This window comes from Agelaius phoeniceus, chromosome 12 (genome assembly GCF_051311805.1).
Source record: "Agelaius phoeniceus isolate bAgePho1 chromosome 12, bAgePho1.hap1, whole genome shotgun sequence".
NCBI classification, from domain to species: Eukaryota; Metazoa; Chordata; class Aves; order Passeriformes; family Icteridae; genus Agelaius; species Agelaius phoeniceus.
This window is the reverse complement of record NC_135276.1, coordinates 3,259,977-3,281,565: the sequence shown is the minus strand read 5'-3', so window position 1 is coordinate 3,281,565 and position 21,589 is coordinate 3,259,977. Positions and strand designations below refer to the sequence as shown.

The following is a 21,589-nucleotide window of genomic DNA, read 5'->3' as shown; positions in this document are numbered from 1 at the left end:
TGGCATGTAAAAATAACTCAATCTACTTGATTTCAAAGGTATCACCTCTCTCTTGGGCATCACTCCATTTTATTGAGCATTACAGACTGTTGAGACTTGGAGAAGATGTGAAGGCTGTTCCTGCACCCAGGGACTCAGGTGCACATAAATGGCATGGTAAGAACCTCAGCAGAGTTATTTTTCTTTCATGAATAGTAAAAATCTGAAACACAACTATCCTAATCAATCCTTTTAAGAACATTTTTTTGGCTAACACAAAGCTGCTAGCTTTGACTGAGTCCTGCATTACTTTTGTTTTTATTTTGAAGTCTTCATCAACTCCAACATATGATCTTAAAGAGAAAATTATTTGATAGTGTTTGTTCAGTTCTCCATCTGTATAAATAAACTGTAATGTGGACTCTCAACATCAGCAAATACAAAACCAGATTTAGGACTTCAGGCTCAAGCCTGGGGAATAAAAATATTTTGTCATCAGAATATTCAAGGTCCATGAGATGTCACATAGAGCATTAGTTCATAGACCAGGCAATTCATTTATCTATTTCAGATGAACTAATGGAAAGGTTTTCTACTCAGAGAACTGGAAGGTAGGAAAGAAATAATACAATAATAAAAAATTAGCAGATTTCTGCTTTGTACAATTAAGATCTAGAAGATTAAAAATGTGTTAACCTTGAAAATTATTGCAATGGCAAACTTAAATTAACAATAGCACTCCTCCAGAATTAATAAATTTCTTTGGAATCAGTATCAATGCTTTGTTTTCTACAGATGATACTTGATCAAAAAATACCCCCAAAACATGTATATCCACATGGATATGGAAGAATTAAGTCTCACATTCACCCCAAGTATATGTAATTCCACTCAATGGATCTGGCAAAGTGAATGTAAGAATTGGGATGACATTTGGAGTTTTCTGGGTAAAATAAATTACAACTGTGCATGACTAAGGGTTAGACATAAAATATGACTAAAACATCCATTTTTATTATGGGCAGAACATAGTTGAAAATTAAAATCACCTGTGGGCCTAGATATTTCATGGGATTGGTAATGACATACAGAGTCTTTCACCACTGCATCCTTGCTTCAAATTTTAATTAGCATGATCTAGAAAAATAAGCCCAAATTTAGGAGCTTATAAATTCCTAGCTGTGTTTCAGCACTGGTTAAATAGCTGCAACAAATACTCCAGTTCATTGTTTTATTATTTGGCTCAATTCCTCCATCCAATCCATAAGATGGAATCCACCTAATTATTATACTGGCAGTGTTATGGTAAAGGAGTGTGAATTTTTCATGCAGTAACAATGGTGTTACTTCCACTGGTGTGGGAGTCATTTTATTTATATAAAGGTCATTAAAGCATGCCACTTTTATCTAAACTATTGTTTTAAGAAGCATTACAGTCTGTTCACATGGATGTACTGAAGATACACCACACTTAGAGATTCACTCCTGCCAAGGAGGAAAATGCAGCCCTGTGTGGAGGTCAGCCCAGTTCTGAGGTAAGAACCCTTAACAAGCCACACTCCACAAAATTATGCTACCAGAATTTTTATTGAGATGATGCCCTATTCCAGTATATTAGCTCCTTCTGCAGGAATCCCTGGGTCAGTATAAAATATCATTACACCGGTGTTTACAGGAAAAGGTTTCAACAAGACATCACAATGATGCACTCTTGGCAGTGCTGCCAGCACACAGGCAGCCTGCTCCCTGGGCTGCAGGATGAGTGGTTTTATACTGGGATGTTTTCTAAATGCCTATTCTTGTTTGTTTTGTCTGTGTAAATAAAACCATATACTGGAGGGCTTCACCAAACCTGTAAGGTTTGAATAAGCTCACCAGAAAGTAGGACCTTGTATAAATTGGCTTTTATAAAACCATCTGCCATAAGACAAACTGCCAGTTAAGTTGCATTGCAGTGGCTGATCAAGGGCTATCAAGAATAAACTCCTATTTTGAAGCTACTGTTTAAAAGACAGATGCCAGTATCATGCAGTGAAATTCTCAGTACACTGTTGACATTCACAACTTGGAGACTGAACAAGCAAAGAAATGAAATCTGCCTTCACTCTCAAACACATTAGTCAGAAGTGAAAGCTCATGCTGTAAGATGCATGGACATGTTATAAACTCAGGACATGAGTATCAGTGCTATCAAACAAACACACTTTATGGTGAGGAACTGTATTCCTCCCTAACAGCCTACAGGGTTACAGTGACAGCTTGGTCTTTGTGTCCATTCAACCTTTGGATTTCCCTGGGAGAGCAGAGCAAGTAAAACATCAACTGCTGTTAAACATTTTTGATGCTTTTTTTCCCAAGGAGAATAGAAACAACCAAGCAATGAAGTCAAGTAGGCAGCAATAGCTTTTATGTGCATTTGAACTGGTTTGAGTCCTGATTCAGCACCTGAAGATGACAAGCTCTGTATTCCATTACAAACCCTCAATCTGTAAATGCCCACATCCAGTAAGATACTCTCACACATAGTCAGGAAAAATAAAACCCAAGCCTAAGAGATTCAGTGGCAGAAAGGAACAAATGGGGTATTTATTAGGAAGCAAGGAGGCTTCAAGAATCCTCTTAGAAAGTGGGAACTATCAGCCAGACATGAACCCACCTGTGCACAGCCAGCTGAGCAAGGTGTGCACAAACCCCTGCTGTGGCTCATCATGGCATGTCAGGCTGCAGCAGCAGTCTCTGACCTCACCAAAAATTAAACACACTGACAGGAGTCAAAGAAAACCAACCTGAGGCTTGACAAGTTTCTCTAGGGCTCCCACCTTGACCTCTGTAGCTGCAGAGATGGGAATTACCATGTTCTGCTTCAGGAGTATCAATTAGAAGTAGAATGATTAAATTGAGGCATCCACGAGGCTTCAGGAAAATAAAGAATCTTTTTCTTGGCCTGTAGTTACAGTTGAAGACTGTGAGAGCCAAGTTCCTGACCTGGTTTAGAACTTTCAATGAAAAACTGCTAAGTGAGGAGCTAAACATAGGAGAGTGTAGTCCTAGGGTTGTTTCAAAACATTTCACTGTGTTGGTCCAAAACACCTTGAAACTGCATATGAAAACATGCACTTTTCAGCCAGCTTCAAGTAAAAATAAATGTCAACAATGTTGCCAATGTCAACACTGTACATTTTTCCATGCTACTCGTTTGTAATGACAACAAAATTCATACAAAGGTAACAATCTCACTAAAACATTGAAACCCATACCTTGTGGTCTAATGGTCTGAGTTATTACCACTGGCATCCTAATCTGGGTAGTCTGGCAAGCAGGGGTTCGTTTCACAGTTTGAGCAGATGTTGACTGGATAATCTGCTATTATTAAAGAAAAGTATACTTGTATTATACTCCTTATACACAAACACACACAAGGTAAATACACTGATAGCTGTCAGCACCAAGATAAGCACGTGGACCTCTACAAGCACAAGCAGCTGGTGACAAAAGTCATATTCATGTAAAGCATGTGGTTGTGTGTGTGTGTATATACCTAGATTGCCATTATGCTTTAAATAAATTCAATAATATACGACACAGATGTCATACCTCACAACCTTCACTAAAAATATATTTCAAACTCGTAAGGTTAATATGAAAATTCAGACTTTTGTCTTTAGACATTTTACTAGAGGAAAAGCAGTTTTGTAGAAGAAAATGCTGCAATCATTGTAGTGGTATCCACCTACAAACATTAGGCCTTGCACTAAATATCTACACTTTTTAAAGAAAACATACTAAGAATAAATTCTAAAATTTATGGATTCCAAAGTCAGATACACACAAGAGAGCAAACCAAGTTTTGTGGTGATCATATACTACAAATCTTTTAAATGCTAATTTGATATTCTCAAGGTTTCACTTACTACTAATTCAGGTTCTGAAGTTCTTCCTTAAAAACTCAACCTGGGTTAGAAATGTAAAATTTGACCCATAAACAAATCAAATCAAAAAGAAAACACGTGCAAGGGTCATGTGTAATCAACAGCAAAACGTTCAACAACAAAAAAAAAAAAATTGAAAAGAAAAATAAAAATCAACATTCATATGATCAGGGCACAGATGTAATGAACAGAAGATTCAGAAAGATGTGTGGATGCTGCAGAGCTGTAAAAATCCCCATAAATAAACTCTGCAAATAAACCACTGGCAAACAGCTATTTGAGGAAGATTCCACCCACAACTCTGGGGCTGCTCACAGTCACAACTGAGTTCCTCCCCCTCCCTGGGAGGCAGCACCACTCCCACAGGAGTTCCTAAATCCCTGCACTCAGCTGGACAGCAAATGGCCAAAGCTGGGACTGCACAGCAACCCCTGGAGAAAAGGAAAGGACAAACATCTGCAAATGGGACAGCAGGATGAGCAATGGGGAATTTCAACCAGGGCTCCAAAACTGCAAGGCAGACAGGTGAAAACTAAAACAAGAGTAATGAGGGATCTCTGATGAATTCTGAAGAAAAAACAAATTGGGCCATTCTGAAGTTACTAAACTGCATTTTGTACGTCCTAAAATACAGAGAAAAGTTATAATAAACCTGTGGATGTAGAAGTATTAGCAATAACCACCCTGCAGAAAGAGAAAAGGGAAAAAAGATTAAGGATTCAGCTTCAGCTATGGACACTGAAGGAAAATGGAGCATTTGTACTAAGCACAGAAATGGAGCTAATAGATACAAATTTACTTGGTCAAGACAGAGTGAGAATAGTCACATTCAGAGGGGAAAGAATAAAGCAGCTACCATGCTTAAAAACAGGAAAGAAACAGAGTTGATCAGTAAAAATAACAGAAAAAAGTTGAATTAAACTGCACTAAATTAAATTTGATGCACAGGAAACATGAACAAGTGTGGGTTTAGTAAAAAGACAGAATAGTCCACGTTAAGAAAACATACATTGGTATGAAAAAGGAGAATGATGCCACTTTTTCAATAATTTATTGGATCAGTTTGCAGGGCATAGTGAAGAAAAGCTGCTGTACCTTAATGGACCAGAAGCCAGGGCATAAAGGAGATGTGTGGGACCCCTGGACAGAATTTACTCTCTGGCATCACAGAAATCTTCTGCAATTGCATTTTTTTCTCTCTCTGTGAGGCAACTTCTACAGTTCAGAACCAAGTTCTTTTTCCCTCAATTAATATTTTCATGTGAATACCCTACAAAATGAGCCACTAACACCATTAAAGACAGGACAATATTTAACCATTTAAAATGACATAAATGGCAAAGTTTTCTTTACTACCCAATACATTCCACAAACTGTTTTTTGGCAAATACTGCACTAGGACTTCAATGTATGTAGAAACACTGAAAATCTAGACAAGTATTGAGAAACAAACTTTTCCAAGGGGCAGAGACCAAAAATCATCATCTTAAACTCCATAAAGAAACCAACCAGCAACAGGCACATACTCTCTCAAAAGAACAACTGCACCAGAGCTCAGAGCAGCATCTGACACTAAATTCCAGCTTCTGTACTGGAGTTTTAAGAAACATGCAATCTCCAGATCTGGAGATCATTAAGGAATTAAAATTAGCAATTTGCTAATTGTAAAGCAGAGTGTGTAACTTCTTTGCTGGCAAACTAGGGACATAGTAAAAATCAATGAATCAGAGGATCCTGCATTAAAAATTGTAACTATCTAAGCCACACTCACCAATTAAGATAACTCAAACTGTTCTAATCTTCTTGCCTGTTTTCCCAACATCATAAACATTACTATTGAGTCCTTAGCTTGACCTCACAGTTGTAGACAATGAACAAGTGCACCAGCAAACTGGTCTGGGAGATGATGAACTTAAATGATTTCATATTCCTCACAGATGAAAACCATGCACAACAAGTGTACTCCAGGCCAGGTTATCTCTCCACATTCTGAACCACAGCTGAAAGCCACAGATCAGCTGACCCAGACTGAGAGAGCAGACACAGGGTTTGGGGACACTGAGGTTAGCAGGGACATTATTCCTGCCTTCAGGAAATATCTCAGTGCTGCAGGAACCACCTGTGGGAAGGTGAGGAGAGGACAGACTCCCCCAGATGTGCAGAGCAGAAGGATGTAGCACTAAAGCCACAAGCTGGAATAGAGGAGATTCCAATATAATAGAAGAAAAGAACAATTACCATGAGGGTGGGCACACTCTGAACAGGCTGCCCCAAGAGGGCTGTGCAATTTCTTCTTGAGGACACTCAAAACATGACTGGCCACATGGGAGACATCCCAATGTGTGAGCAGGAGGCTGCACAAGGCACCTCCAGGAGTCCTTTCACACCTTTCCCACTGTGCCCATAAACACACCATCACTGATTCTATTCAAGTGCTGAGTCACAAAGGTAAAGAGACAGAATGCAAAAGTCTTCAGAGCATACAGGAACTGTTCATCATTCCAGCTCCCCTAAAAAAGGAAGCATTTTCATTATGTACACCTCTGAAGACAGCAAGCACAACAACAGAAAGCAAAGGCACAGAAAATAGAAAAGAATGTGATTTAGTCATTGCCTAGATTTGATAGAATTAGGAAAACGGTAAAATTATGATCAAGACAGTGTTGAGACAGCAAGTACTGTCATATACTAGTTATTCCTCTTCAATTTATCTGTCAGAATTGCAGAATCATGTCCTAGGCTGCTGCACTTAGGAGCCCTTCAAGGAACACACCAAAGCAGCAAAGCCATGGCATTCTCCTCCAAGTGCAATCTGTGAACAGTTACCTACATTTTTCTTCTATAAAAGAACATTTTTTTGCAAAGTAAGATGTACATTTCTCACAACAAAAAGTATTCTCCCTCTCTTTTGATTTCATCTTTGCTCTTCTCCCCTTGTCACCTCTCTCCACTCACCACACTCACTTTGATTCACCATTTGTCTGCTGTGCCAGACCAGTTCTTCCTCTCACCTCCCAAACACTGCAGACACCACTCTGCCCTTTGCTAAAGCTGACTGGATTTTCCCAGGTGAAAAAAGGGATGTTTGTACAAAGCTGCTTCCATAAGGTAGCAGGCTCAGAAAGACAAAAAAAGAATTTACAACAATCCCACTACTGATAACCAGAATAGCAAAGAGGTGACAGCTGAAATAATGTTTTTTTTCCTAAGGGTTTTCTTCAAAAAGTGCAGATTTGGTAACTCTATGAGAATAAAGTAAGGGTTCTCTCTGCCCCTAATCTCAAGCCAAAAGGTGATGATCATTTCATGACATCTTCTACTGTGTAAGTTACTGCAGGACAGAGAACAAATGATAGCCATGAACACAGAGCAATAATCAACAGCAAAACCAACAAACACAGACTGAGAAAGAATCCAGCCAAAGCACATCAAATGTACAGAAATAGAAAGAAAACAGAAGTTATCAGTCTTTCTCATGCCTGCACAAGAGAGACACAATTACACGAGAGCCACTACCTACAAAGCATTGAAAGGAAAATTCCTTTAGGACAGTAAGATCAGAATTCATTGCTGAAGTTTCTGAGGACAAGGATTTTGCAAATCTCCTGGACCAGTGCAGATGCACAAGGTTCCAACCTTTACTTGACAAGGGCTGCAAAACCAGCCTGTCTCAATTCACAGGAATCACCCTTAGCAGCAAAAGGATCTGAACCAAAAGTTTAAACCTATCAAGGACTGCAATAAAGACAAAAACACAGTAAACAAGAGCTTCTGCAAAGAATGAAAAACAAAAATGGATTTGAAAAATATATCCTTTACACCAAGCTTTTTTTTCCTCTCAATTAAGTTAAAAAAATAATGTAGAAGGAAGAAACAAGACATGCATAAACACATAAAACTCAGAATGGCTGTGGTCTGATATGACATTTATCTTCACTCATGAGTAAACACTTGCTAACTCACTTGTGGCTATGCCACTTGTGATTTATCAGTCTACTCACTCCTGAAGATAAATGTCATATCAAACCTCAGCTATCATGTAATCTGGCAGCATTAACTTACAATGTTCATGCTCTTATGGGCCTAGAATTCATATTTACCATTGCTTATCATGCTGCAGTAGCAGCTACAGCTTTTCAATTGTGCCTTAAAATCTACATAAGCAATTATTTCTTCCTCCCAAACAAAAAAAAAGTTTGACTATTTTAATGTTAATATGACAACAACACTATTCCATTGAGTATAGGCTCTCAACCAAGAAATGAAGAACAATGAAACAGAAGCCATGACATCACTTGTTCCACCTGCTCCTCAATTTATTACACAATTCTTCCTACAGTGGTCAAATGGTCACTTTTGAGTGTGCTCAATTATGGCTTTTTCATCACTGTCTTCAGGAGCCTGATCTACCATCTAATATCCTCTCTTACTTTAAGGATATTTTGCCTTGTATCCTACCTAAATCCTACTTCACTTAACTATGTCCTGTTATTCATATTTTTACCATCTTGGTCTGTTCCAAATAAGGAATTTTCCCTTTTATTCTCCCCTACAATCAGTGTCTGAACAAGTTCTGTGTGGTCAATTCTCTTAAGCTTTTCTTTTAATCTTTGCTTTCAAGCCTGGCCTTTTGTTATTGGTTTCCAAACAGCAATCAGTGTGAATATTCTCCTTATTAATGTACAGCCCACAAAATTCTGAAAATAAAGTCCATGATAACAGCTCAGAAAAGCACTAGGCTGTGTTTCAAATGGACATACAATTTGTCAAGTACAGGCTTTGTTCCTGTTAATGGATCCCAGATATTTACTGCTCAACAGCCATTTTTATTTATATTTTACTGCACACCAAATTCCACGTCAATGGCTAAACCTTTATTAGTCAATTAATGGAAAATATTCCTTTTATCCAAACAGCCATCTATTACTCTTCCATTTCTAAGCTGCCTTGCAGACAAGACAAAAAGAAAACAATATCCTAAAATTTCACTAAAATGCGTGCAAATTACAGTCATTCATGAACAGAAAAATGATGCCAGAAAAGCTTCAGTGGAGAATTAAAAAGCCAAGTGGAACATCCCCATATAACATAATTCTTATTCTGCTGCTGTATCTTGTTTCCAAATTCCATTACTCTATCTCAACTCTGAGAGGCCCCAACCACTGGGAGAGTGCAGGGAAAGTGTCAGGAAATGTCTGAGCAAATCCTGCTCTCCTGTAACTTAGAATATGGCAGAGCCTGCCCAGGGACACTGTGCCCTACCAGTGCAGCAGGAATGGGGCAGATGTAGGTTCCAAACATCCCTCCTAATCCTTCACCTGCATGAATCTTTATACAGCTTTATATATAATTAAATTTGTTTTAATTAAAATGGATCACTGATTTTCTTACTGGGTGTTTTTATCACTCAAGTTTAATATTTGGCTTTAACTTCCAGGAGTTTCTCCTTATGATGAGGCAGTGCCAACATAATACATGAAGTGCTAATCCACCTCCACTACCCATCAATGCACTTGTAACCTCCACATGTGTAATAAAGAACATCTCTCTCACTCAATTTCAAAATTTACAGATTTTACTGCTGCAACACCCAAAACAAGACAGGCAATGTCTGCACACACAAGGCAACACAGAGCACATGGACTCTAAGAATGGCAATTTAGACAAACTTTGAACATTGCACTTAGAACAATTAAAAAAATTATTGCTGGCTTATCTCATAAGTGTCTCATCAATAAAATATTAGCTAAGATTGTTCCCCTTTTCTTTATGTAGAAGTAGCACTATCTACCTTTATAAAGCATTGTTCTTCATAGTTTGGAACATGATTCCAGTACTCTACAAAACAGATTAAAAGTCTCTGTTTCATCTCTGTTAGCACATTTCAAAGCCTTTGTGCAAGCCCTGCTGCATGCTGACAGTGCACACAGGATTTCCACACTGAAGGTACCTCAGTGCACCTGGAGAAAGCCTTACCACAGCTGGCACCTTTGAGAAACAGCAAAGACAAAGGAAGGAACAGCTAACAGCCCCTTCATGTTTTAAGGAAAACTGAACTGGCTGGTATGAAAAGATCCATAGTCTAAACCAAGCTTGCCCTTCTGCAGCTGGACAGTTTGCAGAGCCAGCTGGAACCCTCTCCAATGAGCTTCAGGCCTGGAAAAGCTGGAGCTCAGCCAGTTCTTCCATCAGGGCTGGCTGCCCCCAGGCAAGGCAGCTGCAATCTTCCTCTGCTGGACAAGTCCAAGGCAAGATGGCCAGCAGGCCTGTGCTCTGATCCAGGGAGCTCTGAGAACTGGGACAGTGGCACTACACACAAATCAATACTTATCAGCAATTACTGGCCTGATATGGAGCTGCTGCTGTGCTGCCTGCTTGGCATCTGAGCTGATGGGTGCTGTGCTAAGATTTTCTGATGCAGTAACTCTTGATGTCTGATGCTGCTTTTGTCTGCATAGAACTACTCTGAGGGTCATTAAGTGCCTGGTTAAGTACTGCTTGATTCTATTAACTAAAGACTGATAAATTTAAAGGAAATATGAAAAGACAGTTTCACACTAAAGCAAATAAATTATGATTCTTAATGTCTTCTCCCTATTATATATATATTTTATATATTATATCTTTTCCAGAAAAGAAGTAGTTTTAACCACAGCTTTGCTTTGTGCAGTTGGTGACTTTTTGAAAATGTAGTGGTCATTTCAAGTATCCAGTAAATGAAAATTCAGCCCTAGACCTGTGACCTCCTTACAGACAGAAAACCAACTTCTCTTGGCCATCACATCAATCTCCACAATGTTACTGGAGCAGCTTCCAGCTCCTCCTATTACCCAGGCATGTCAGAAAAGCTCTTCAGCTCTACTCACAGAATCACAACTGCTTGCTTAGAGTATCCATTGACATGAGACAGCCTCTCCCAGAAATCTGGCTTTATCCCAAGCAGAAAATACTCCAGCAGAACTATAATCATAGGAGTAAGAATTCCTGTGGTCTTACCCATTTTTGTCCTGCATCAATGTTTCTCAAAAGGTGGGGTGAAACCTGCCCAGTGGGCACAGGAGCACTTGAGGTGGGCTGCAGAGCACTGCAGAAGCCATGTTACATGGCAGTAGATTGTGGCATGAGATAATGCCAGACTTACTGGCCATGGACACTTCTACCTCTAAGCAATCTGCCAGTTGCAGGCACAAATTTGCTTAACTTAGGAAAGGGAGGATTTTTCCACGTGTAATTCTGACCAGGTGCTACTCTTCTGCCTAGAAGAGCCAAAGCTATTGTCCACTCAGTCATGAAACATGGCCAAATCAAAATGATGTCACAAAAAGTGTGAGGAACACTTTTCTAATTAATACAACAATCCAGACAGGGTGGGGAGAAGCCATCTCAGAAAAAGAAAGAATGCAAGTGGCTGGAGCTGCATTGAAGCAGTCAAATTAAGGTGAAAAACACCCAACTGCCTTGTGTGTATTACAAGTGCCAGAGTCACAAATCTTACCACTCAAGATGTTCTTACACATTAAAACTATGCTCACTAAAGGATTATTAAATTATATTCATTTTATTTTAAAGTTAATAATTTAACCACTACAAAGTGTTTGCAAGGTTCAAGACACAGCACAGGTATTTTCAGACTGTGCACTGCTACTTTTAAATTAATGCAAAAGAGATATTCTCTCTCCCCACACATCACTAATTATTTATATGCTTAACAGAGCCTATAAACTCAAGGATAGATCACTGTAAGGTTTTACATTATCACAGCTGCATTTCTCCACCTTGATAATATGAATTTTTACCAACTTGATCCATGTTCTGGAACCTCTCTCTATGATCTTGAGATCTAAGTGAAGTACTTTACTCACACATGCACAGTAACCACAGACAAGGAAACTCTCACAAAGAGTAATGCTGCCTGTATAAACTCAAGACCTTGTAAAAATCCTAAACACCTTCTAATTCCAAGTGCAAACACACACACAGAATCCTGTGTAACAGCAGGATAAAGTCACCACACTCTCAGTGACTGCCTGGCTGTGCAGCTGCCTTACTGATAGTGCCTTTAAATTAATGAATCTAAGCACTTAACACTCCACTGTGCACAACAAAGACAGAGCTCAGTGAGAAACAGAGAATGGCATTACTGCTAAACAGAACACCTGGAACAGCACAGCTCTTCTTCTACAAGATTTTGTAACTATGTGCAGAAGAGTTTAAAATGAGAGAGTTCATATTCATTTTAAAGCAAAGCAGCATACCTAATGTACTCAACATTATACTCTTGCCTGCAAATCTTGGAAGGCTTTCTGTTCTACATGTGTAATTCCCTCAAATTCCACTGTGCTCATACAACAACCACTCTATGCAGAGAATAATACCAAGAGTGCACTTCCTTCAATTTATGTTAATAATCTTAGCTGAAATAATGGTTGAGCATATGTGTGAAATGACAGAAAATGAGGTACTACCACATATCACAGAATATGATACAAACAAAAAAGAATTTTCCCAAACAAGCTGCAATGAAAGTGACACTGAAAACTGCTGTAAGTTCATTAAGAAATCCTCTTTAACACTACAGTACCTACCAGTTGAGAACTCTGATTTGACTGTACCACCTTAACCTGAGGAGGCTGCACTGTATTTGATACAGAGACTGTGCAAATGTTGTTTGGTTGCCTTATTCCTATTGTCTGTGTGCTGACAACAGAGGAGATTCCCGAGGCAGACTGAGGTATCACTGCAGAGAGCTTGCTCTGTTGGAGTGACTGCTGAGATGGCTGGCCTTGCAAAACCAAATGCTGACTGTTCAGTAAAGATTGTCTCAGTGCAGGTAGACTTTTCTAAAAACAGAAGAAAGTTTATCAAATATCAACTTAGCAGATTGACAAAAAGCATTTTGAAATTTGCTGGAAACATAATTAACTGCCTGTTCATCAAACAGAACTAAGATTGAACATTTATTGTAAGAGAAAGTTCAGTTTTTAATAAGCTTTCAGTTTGGATTTAGCAACCCTGCAGATTTTCACATGCCCTTAATTTTACTGTAGCAGAAAAACCACTCTTCTTCTCAAGACTATGTAGAACTTGGAGCTTAGGTCTTTGGAAGGGCAAGAAATGGACAGAACCATGGAACAACCCTATTCCCAGCAAGCTGCACCAATTTACTCCTCCTAACACACCTCCAGTACCTACAACCAAATGATTTCCCTCTCAGTGCCCTACAGCAGTAGCTGTTTAATAATGCAATCATTAGTTCTGAAGTCATGTATTTTGAGTGCTTTAGAAAAGTGTACTATTGTAAGCCCCATGTTCATGCCATTTCAAGGAAAACAGACTTCTGAAATGCTGTACTGTACCTTCATGAACAAACTTTTTACTTCTTAAGTGGCAGAAGTTTTCTTTTGAAGTGCTCCCTCAGGCAGCTGTAGAATGCAACAGTGTTTAACCCAAGCTACAGCTCTTTCTAAAGTTCTAACATTGATTTCAAAACTTAATGCCTCTTGCCCAGAAAGGACTTCAAAGAAAGTCCTTTCTTTGAAAGTTCCTGCTTCTTATCATGATGCTAGAAGTGACTGCAGTAAAAGCCACAAACAAGTGTTAATGATAACTTGAAAATACAGGAACACAAGTTGTGAAGCAAAGTTGCAGGGAGTGAAGAGAGAGAAAATCTGCCCTGAACACAGAAGTTTTGAACTAGACCAAAAATACTTTTAAAATCATATTTGTAGTTTTGTTGGGACTTAAACATCCTTTTTTTAAACATGCTTTTTTTAAAAAGATGTTTGTATATAATCCTGCATATGGAAATTATTGTAGCTAATTTACAGAGGCAATTAACAGTTAAATTTACCCCCACATATACTAACTTAGGACCTCACAATAAATCTATTTGGTATCATGTCAGAAATTCTACTGTTGATTAGTTCCAGATTAGAAGCAGAATCATCTAAACAACACTTTATCCAGTTTAGTTCTTCATAATATAAATCATTGTTACATGTGGATTGAAAGTTATCAACAACCCAAACACAGATTAGGAAAACAGTATGGAAATCACTTATTAAATTACTTGAAGCATTCTGTAAATATAACTTGGGACTCTTTGAAATGTGAATTTTTTTCTTCTTCACAAAAAACTACCTACTACCACAGAAAAGTGTATTTATTCTAATAGTAAAGGATCACTACAGAATAGCCAATGAATGGTTTCCAAACTAGGGTGTAACTGCTTTTTATTTTTTAATAGGATTACTGCAACATTCTAGATCAGGGCTACTCGAGCTGTGAACTCCTGGATGACAAATCCAGTTTTCCAAAACTCAGCCAAGGTCCCAAACACATGAGGTCTGCCTCCTGTGGGAATTCCCTGTTTCTCAGCACTGTCCCAGGCTGCTGGAACACCCCCTGCCTGGCCTGACCCAGGTGCAGCCTGCACAGAACATCCAGCCAGGAAGATCTTGGCAGAAATGGGCAGCATTTAGAGGTAAAGGAAGGGTAGTCCTGGGCCACTGAAGATAACACTATTTAAAAAAGATATTCTAAGAGTTCATGCAATGAAATTTTGCTCTGAAATAAATTTATCCAAACAATATTCACATTACCTTAAGGAAAGGTACAAGATATGGCTGAGGAGATGATTTGAGTTCTGTTTGAAGGCGGCCTGTAAATTCTTCCGGATCAATCTTTGCATCCTTCAGGGTGAAGAAAAAAGAAAGCATCAACATCTCAGTTCAGTTGTTTGGTTGCCTCTTTCCCAACTACTACACACACATCTCTCTCTAGCTAAAGAGGCTGCCATACCAAAAACTTCCAGAGCTGAAGTCCCTGAACTCCTCTCTGAGATCCTTCTCCAAGCACTAACTCAAACATGTAACATGCCACCCAAAATGCAGAGAATTCCCTTGGGGAAGCACAACTGCAGACAAAACAAGGCCCCAGAAACACTCAAGTCTCTTTTGGGACTTCACTCTCTTGCTAACACTTACATAGTGATTTCTTTTTTTAAAATTAAAAGAAAACAACAACAGGTTGTTGATGTAACCTTAAAAATATGAAATTTGTCAGCCTTCGTAGTAATTCCAAAACCAATTCTGATGGTACAATTTACCTTGTAGAATCCATATGTATAAAACTATGGACTAAAACTGTAACCTATATATAAAACTACTATATATCTGAAGCATGGCCATACATAAAAAGCATGCTTATAAGTAGATATAAAATTTTCTCCTCTATGAATTTGTATGTATGCTCACAAAATACACACTTATATCAAATACATTTATTTAGTATATGAATAAATACATTTATTTATTCAAGAGAATTCTAACTTGGGTGGCATTTTATGAGATTTCTAAAGTATCATTAGTTAAAAGTTCAGGTTGTAATAAAAAAAATTAATTAGCCTTCCTGACTGATACAGAAAAGAGAAAAACCAAACCAAAACAAGTTTCAATAAATATATTTACTATAGGTGTGTGTTGGTACTTTGTTTAAAATACTGTAACTAGTTACCTTTATTTATTTAGTCTTTTCAAGTTGGTAAAAGTTAAAACAAGTTTTCACTGGAATCATTGAATATGATTGTTGAACAGCTCACACTTGAAAATGGCCTTAGGCTTGTCTAAAATACACAGATTTCTCTGGCAATGAATTCAAAGAAATGTATAGCAACTACTTTTAAATCCAAGTTTTTCATAGACTATATTACATTTCTTTTAAGCAGTTTGACTCTTTCCCAGCTCTGTCTGCAGCTCATTTATACAATTCACTGTTGCACTGGAGCCTGCAGCCAGTGCAGCCTTTTTCTGGCCAGAGCACTCTAACACAGCTTTGCCTCTGGAAACCCCTGTGCCACTCAGGCTCCTGTCTGTGGAACAGCTGAAAATCAGCAGCTCAGGAAAACACTGCTCCTTCAGTCCTAGAAACTCTAACCCATGTTGTGAAGGGGTTGTATCTACAGTTCTTCTGTGCTTCAAAAATTAAGAGCTTCTTGTTTCAGAGAAGAACAGGGTTTGGAGGAAAAAACGAATCCTCAAGGAAAAATCCCAGATTTAGGGGGATTAGGGGGATCCCATATTTAGAATAACGAATCCTCAAGTTCAAACCAAAGTATTACTCATCAAAACAAGAGTGGCTTCAACAACTGCCTACTAAATACTTTGCTGCATTTCCCCTTCCAAAAACCAAAAGAAAGTCTGCCTTTAACAGATTTTTTACTGGCTATAACATACAGAATATTGCATTTTCATAAAACCCAACCCCTTTCATTACAGCCAAAAGAACTGTTAAGATCAAAGCAATAGTTTTCAGCAGCCATAAATAAGTTTCACAGAAAACTGACAAAATAAATGGTAACCAAATATTTACCAACAAATCTTGAACCAGAGCTTTCACATTGCGGGACGTTTCAGGAGATGGTGAATTATGAGAAGCAAGTTTTATAAGGGTAGCTAAAAAGTTTTTACATTTTTTCACATTCTCTTGCATTTCCTGCAAAAACCAAAGAAAACAACTATTAGCTTCATGCTATTTTTTCATCACAATCAATGCATGCTCTGATCACTACAAATAAGGAAAATGATGAAACTTTTCTAATTCAGGCCATATATGAAATATGTTTTGCTATTACTGCTCGTTACCTGAGATTTTCTTTTCTTTAGGTAACTGAAAATTATACCTCACAAGTAACAACAAAAAATCAATGAAAAATATATTTTATATTTCACAGTCTGCTTTCCTACAAATAACTTTAAATATGAGAAGTAAGACAACAATTTGCTGGAGATGAATTCCCCTTTGAGATGCCCAACAGACAAGGTACAAATGTTCCCCAAGCTATCTCAATTTGTTAAATTACTGATTCAGCATGTTTTTGTACAAAGCAGCTACAGCAGTAAAATCAAATTAGAAATAAGTCTTCAAACATCATCCTATCTAATCTTTTTTTTCATTAGTAGTAAAACAAGCCATTATTTTTATATGGTGTAATTGCTCCAAGAAACAGAAACACCACATTTCAGTGTAACCATAGTTCTGAGGCCCAGCAAGAGGATAGTCCAGACTGAAGGCCTGACTGCTCTGGCTGCAGGAATGGAGCTGCTCTTTCACCAGTGCCACAGACATGGCAGGCGGGGAGAGCTGACCACAAGTGTTCTTCCTCCCTCTCAGCATTTCTATCCCACGTGGCTGAAACCAGGGAAGGGTTCCTGTTTGCCAAGTATTTGTCCCATCATGGGATACATGCTTGCCTGAAGAAAAGCTCCTCCTGCTTCTGAACGCACCCGAGGAGTTCCTAAAGCACTAAGAAAACAAAGTTTCCAGCATTGCCCCACTTGCCTGTGACACCACGGTGGTGCCGGGCACAGGGGAGCTGGGGATGACCAGGGGCTGTGCCGGCACCTGCGCTGCCGTGGGAGGGGGCAGCGGCAGCCGCGGCTGCCCCGGGGGCTGCCCTGAGCCCTGGCTCTGGGCACTGCTGAGCACTGCAGGCTGCTGGGAGGATGGAGCTCCACCTGCCACCGTCGTCTTGAACAGATTGGGAGCGCTCGTCGTAGCTACTGATACCTAGTAATGGTTTATATTAAAAACATGTCAATTTTCACTTTCAAAAAGATATGAAAATCATAGAATAGTTTGGGTTGGAAGGGAACTTAAAGCTCATCCAGTTCCACTACCCCAAGTTGCCTCAGGTCCCATCCCAACCTGGCCTAGGGCACTATCAGGGATCCCAGGGCAGCCACAGCTGCTCTGGGCCTGCCCACCCTCCCAGGGACAACTCCTCCATGCATCCACCCAGAATGTTCCCTCATGCCCAGAGCCCCAGCAGGCAGTGTGGCCCCAGCACGGGCAGTGTTCCCCAGCACGGGCAGTGTGTGCCCCCAGCACGGGCAGAGTGTGCCCCCAGCAGCACGGGCAGAGTGTGCCCCCAGCAGCACGGGCAGTGCCCCCAGCAGTGTCCCCAGCAGCACGGGCAGTGTGTGCCCCCAGCAGTGCCCCCAGCAGCACGGGCAGTGTGTGCCCAGCACGGGCAGAGTGTGCCCCCAGCAGCACGGGCAGTGTGTGCCCAGCAGTGCCCCCAGCAGCACGGGCAGAGTGTCCCCAGCAGCACGGGCAGAGTGTCCCCAGCACGGGCAGTGTGCCCTCAGCAGCACGGGCAGTGTGTCCCCAGCAGCACAGGCAGTGTGTGCCCCCAGCACGGGCAGTGTGTGCCCAGCAGCACGGGCAGTGTGTGCCCCCAGCAGTGCCCCCAGCAGCACGGGCAGAGTGTCCCCAGCAGCACGGGCAGTGCCCCCAGCACGGGCAGTGTCCCCAGCAGTGCCCCCAGCACGGGCAGTGTGTGCCCCCAGCAGCACAGGCAGTGCCCCCAGCAGCACAGGCAGAGTGTCCCCAGCAGTGCCCCCAGCAGCACAGGCAGTGCCCCCAGCAGCACGGGCAGAGTGTCCCCAGCAGTGCCCCCAGCAGCACGGGCAGTGCCCCAGCCCTGGCAGTGTCCCCAGCAGCATGGGCAGAGTGCCCCCAGCAGTGCCCCCAGCAGCATGGGCAGTGTGTGCCCCCAGCAGCACGGGCAGTGTGTCCCCAGCAGTGCCCCCAGCAGCACAGGCAGTGTGTGTCCCCAGCAGTGCCCCCAGCACGGGCAGTGTCCCCAGCAGTGCCCCCAGCAGCACGGGCAGTGCCCCAGCCCTGGCAGTGTCCCCAGCAGGCCCTGACCGTGGTGTGGGACAGCACAGCCCCTCCTGGCAGCGTGGCTGTGGCGCTGGCGGGCGCTGCTGTCGATGGCACCACCTTGGCTTGCACCGGGAGCCCCAGGCGGACGCTGGAGGTGCCCATGGACGTTGGCTGCTGAGAAAGGAAAAAGAACTATTTTACTTTTTTTTCTCCTTAGTAACTTGATCTCCAAGGATTTTTAATAATTATTATTAATACTAAGAAAAAAAAAATCAAACCTAGTAGTGTGTTTTTATATGTACATTCACAAGTACTGGAAAAATCAGGTTTCTCGTGTTCAATGACAGCTTTGCAGTACTCCTGAAAGCCATTACTCATACAGCTATATGGAAAAGATTAGAAAAAACAAATGTGACCTGCAAAAACATTGATGCATTAATTCAGTTGTAATATTTACATGTCAGTATTCATCAATATTTGAGTTTATCATTGCCAGTAACACATACTGGTCCTCTTGGTATTTATGGGCCTGTTCTAGTGCTTTTTCTTTATGGAATTAATATGGACAGAATATTTTTCTGCTTCCTAAATTTTCTTAAAATAATTTCAGATTGGATTTTATAGAAATTAACTTGCAGAGAAACGAAATCTAAGCACTGGGAGAGCCTTTGTCATACAACACAGACTCTGTGGCCAGACAGCAACTGCAATATGAAGAGCAGACAAAGGAAAATGACTGACCTACAGCCTTTCAGTCAGTAGTACATTCTATAGCTCAGAAAATTTATCTTATTTAGCAATCATATTACTTATTTTGTGATTTACTTTCATTGCAAGACTGAAATCTCTTGCCATCTTACAAAAGGACAAGATTTAGGAATTAAAAAATGTCTCCAGAGAAGTTACTTAATTCTGCAGGAAGGTAAATACCATTATAAACAAAATGCATCACACAACATGGCAATCATGACAAAATGAGAACCACACATTACTAAAAATGGAGGCCACATTGGTGTCTTATAGCTTGCATTTATTAAGATTTGCATTCACACACTGGAAAAAGACAATTTTTCTAAGTGGATAGAGTAATAAATCACGGCTGATGTTGGTTCTCACAAGATAAAACCAGTTTTCCTTGATTTAAATTTTAATTCATAAGTCTCTAAAATTCATATTTTATAAAGAACTGCTTATTTTAGATTCTTACATTGTGTATTAAACTTACATAAAATACTTCTCCAAAGAACACCTAGTGTACTCTAAAATATCTCCAAAAGGAACAGAAGCCCAGGCAGGCATTCAAAGCCCCAAGGATTCCTTACAAATCAGTCCAGCAACATCATCTACTGGATATCAATCTCCTGTACTTGGGGGGAAAAAGGAGGAACGAAAACAAATCAAATCAATCTACCTGACATCTGAACAAACCCCTTTTTTTGTTTGTAAAGCTTTCAAGATTTTTAAAATCTTGACTAGGGATGCCTTCCATCCTGAGATAGCCTAGAGACAATAAACAGCATCACCATGAAGAGGCAGAATTATCTGGTTTTTTGTAAGAAGGACCACATAAAGCTTCTCCTGTTTTAAACACCCTACACCTCTTTTCTTCATTATAAATATGACCAAGTATTTTAAAATACTGGTTGAATGAAATTATATCTACCTAATGAGTGCTGCATTTGAAATATGAATCTTGTGGATCTAATTCACTTGCTTATAATCAATTTCCAGCCTAAGAACATAGCATGCCTGTGATATCTGCCCCCTTATCAGTCTGGGCTTCCAGAAGTGAGGATTTAGGAAAAAAGGAGATAACCAGGGGCACTTCTGGCAGCTACTAGCTTCCAGGCAAGAGCTGCAGCCAGAAATCCACACATACAGAGGGAGACTGCAAGCTAGAGAATTTTTCTCAGCAAATAAATGCCCATTTTTCATCACAAGAGCATACTTGAAAATAAAACTGCACATAATTAAAATATAAATTTTCACTATTATAATGCCCAACTAAGAATGTATTCCCATGTGCCAAACCTCAGCAGCAAACTGTGAAACTTGAAAACTAAATTCACCCTTGGTTTTAAAAATCAATAGTGACAAAAGCCTTTAATAGAAAATGGCAGTAAAATCTACTGAAGTGCTGGATATGAAGAAATCCCTCACCACCAGAGAACTGCAAACAAAGCAATGCAATGGTTTATTAACATGGTTCCAAAATTTAGAAGGGTTAAAAAGGTAAATCTGAAATGAAGGGATGAGAAACATAACAAGGAACTAGCCTGGAGAAATTCTTAAATACCATGGAAATGATCTTCAAGTGACAGCTACAAGTTGCCAGAAGACACTCAAAGGATTCCCAACATGAATGCTTTGAGAACTGACAAAAGTTATTTAGAAAGAAAAGGTGTGTTTTCTATGAAGGAAATCTGTAAACAGATCTCATGAGAAATATGTCAAAGAGAAAACAAAAATTATCAACGTTATTTTAACAAAAAGTCACAACCCAGAGTGTCAAGTTCCTACTGGAAGAATCTAAAAGAATTCATGGTGTTCCTTGAGGAAAAGCTACTGAGGTTTGGTAGGATGCTACTTAATTCTGAAATTACCTGAAGAGTTAGAAAGAAATACACTTTCAACTGTAACTATTATTTTTTATTAGATAAATCAGATGTTTTTACATTCCCTAAATAGAGGGAAGTAACACTGCAGAGCCTTTTGCCCTGTGCTCAGACAGTGCCAGGCAGGAAGCCAGACCATGAATGAGCAGTCAATGAGGAGCTGCTCCTGCTGCTGGTGCCCAGGGGGACACTGGAGGTGCACCTGCACCCAGACTGAGCAGGCTCTGTGCACACAGCCCAGGGAAAGGGAAAAGGAGGATTCCAGGAGGGACAGCCTGGGAGGGGGGTCCCAAGGGTTGTTCTGCCTGCCCAGGTAACACAGGTAACACAGGTAACACTCTGATTTCAGGATGCAGTGAGTCACTTCCACTTAGGCTGTCAGAGCCCACTGGAATGGTT

At 40.2% G+C, this 21,589-nt stretch overlaps 1 protein-coding gene across 1 annotated transcript in view; it reads right to left on the bottom strand.

Annotated features, from left to right (window-relative positions):
- LOC129125255 (transcription initiation factor TFIID subunit 4-like) overlaps positions 1-21,589 on the bottom strand; it is a 158,717-nt gene that overhangs the window by 119,908 nt on the left and 17,220 nt on the right. Inside the window, exons 3-8 of the mRNA XM_054640608.2 lie at positions 18,618-18,749; positions 17,247-17,474; positions 16,278-16,400; positions 14,510-14,599; positions 12,494-12,748; positions 3,237-3,342 (exon numbers count right to left, since the gene is read on the bottom strand). Of these exons, the coding sequence (XP_054496583.2) occupies positions 3,237-3,342; positions 12,494-12,748; positions 14,510-14,599; positions 16,278-16,400; positions 17,247-17,474; positions 18,618-18,749 (934 nt within the window). The remainder of the gene's footprint in view (positions 1-3,236; positions 3,343-12,493; positions 12,749-14,509; positions 14,600-16,277; positions 16,401-17,246; positions 17,475-18,617; positions 18,750-21,589) is intronic.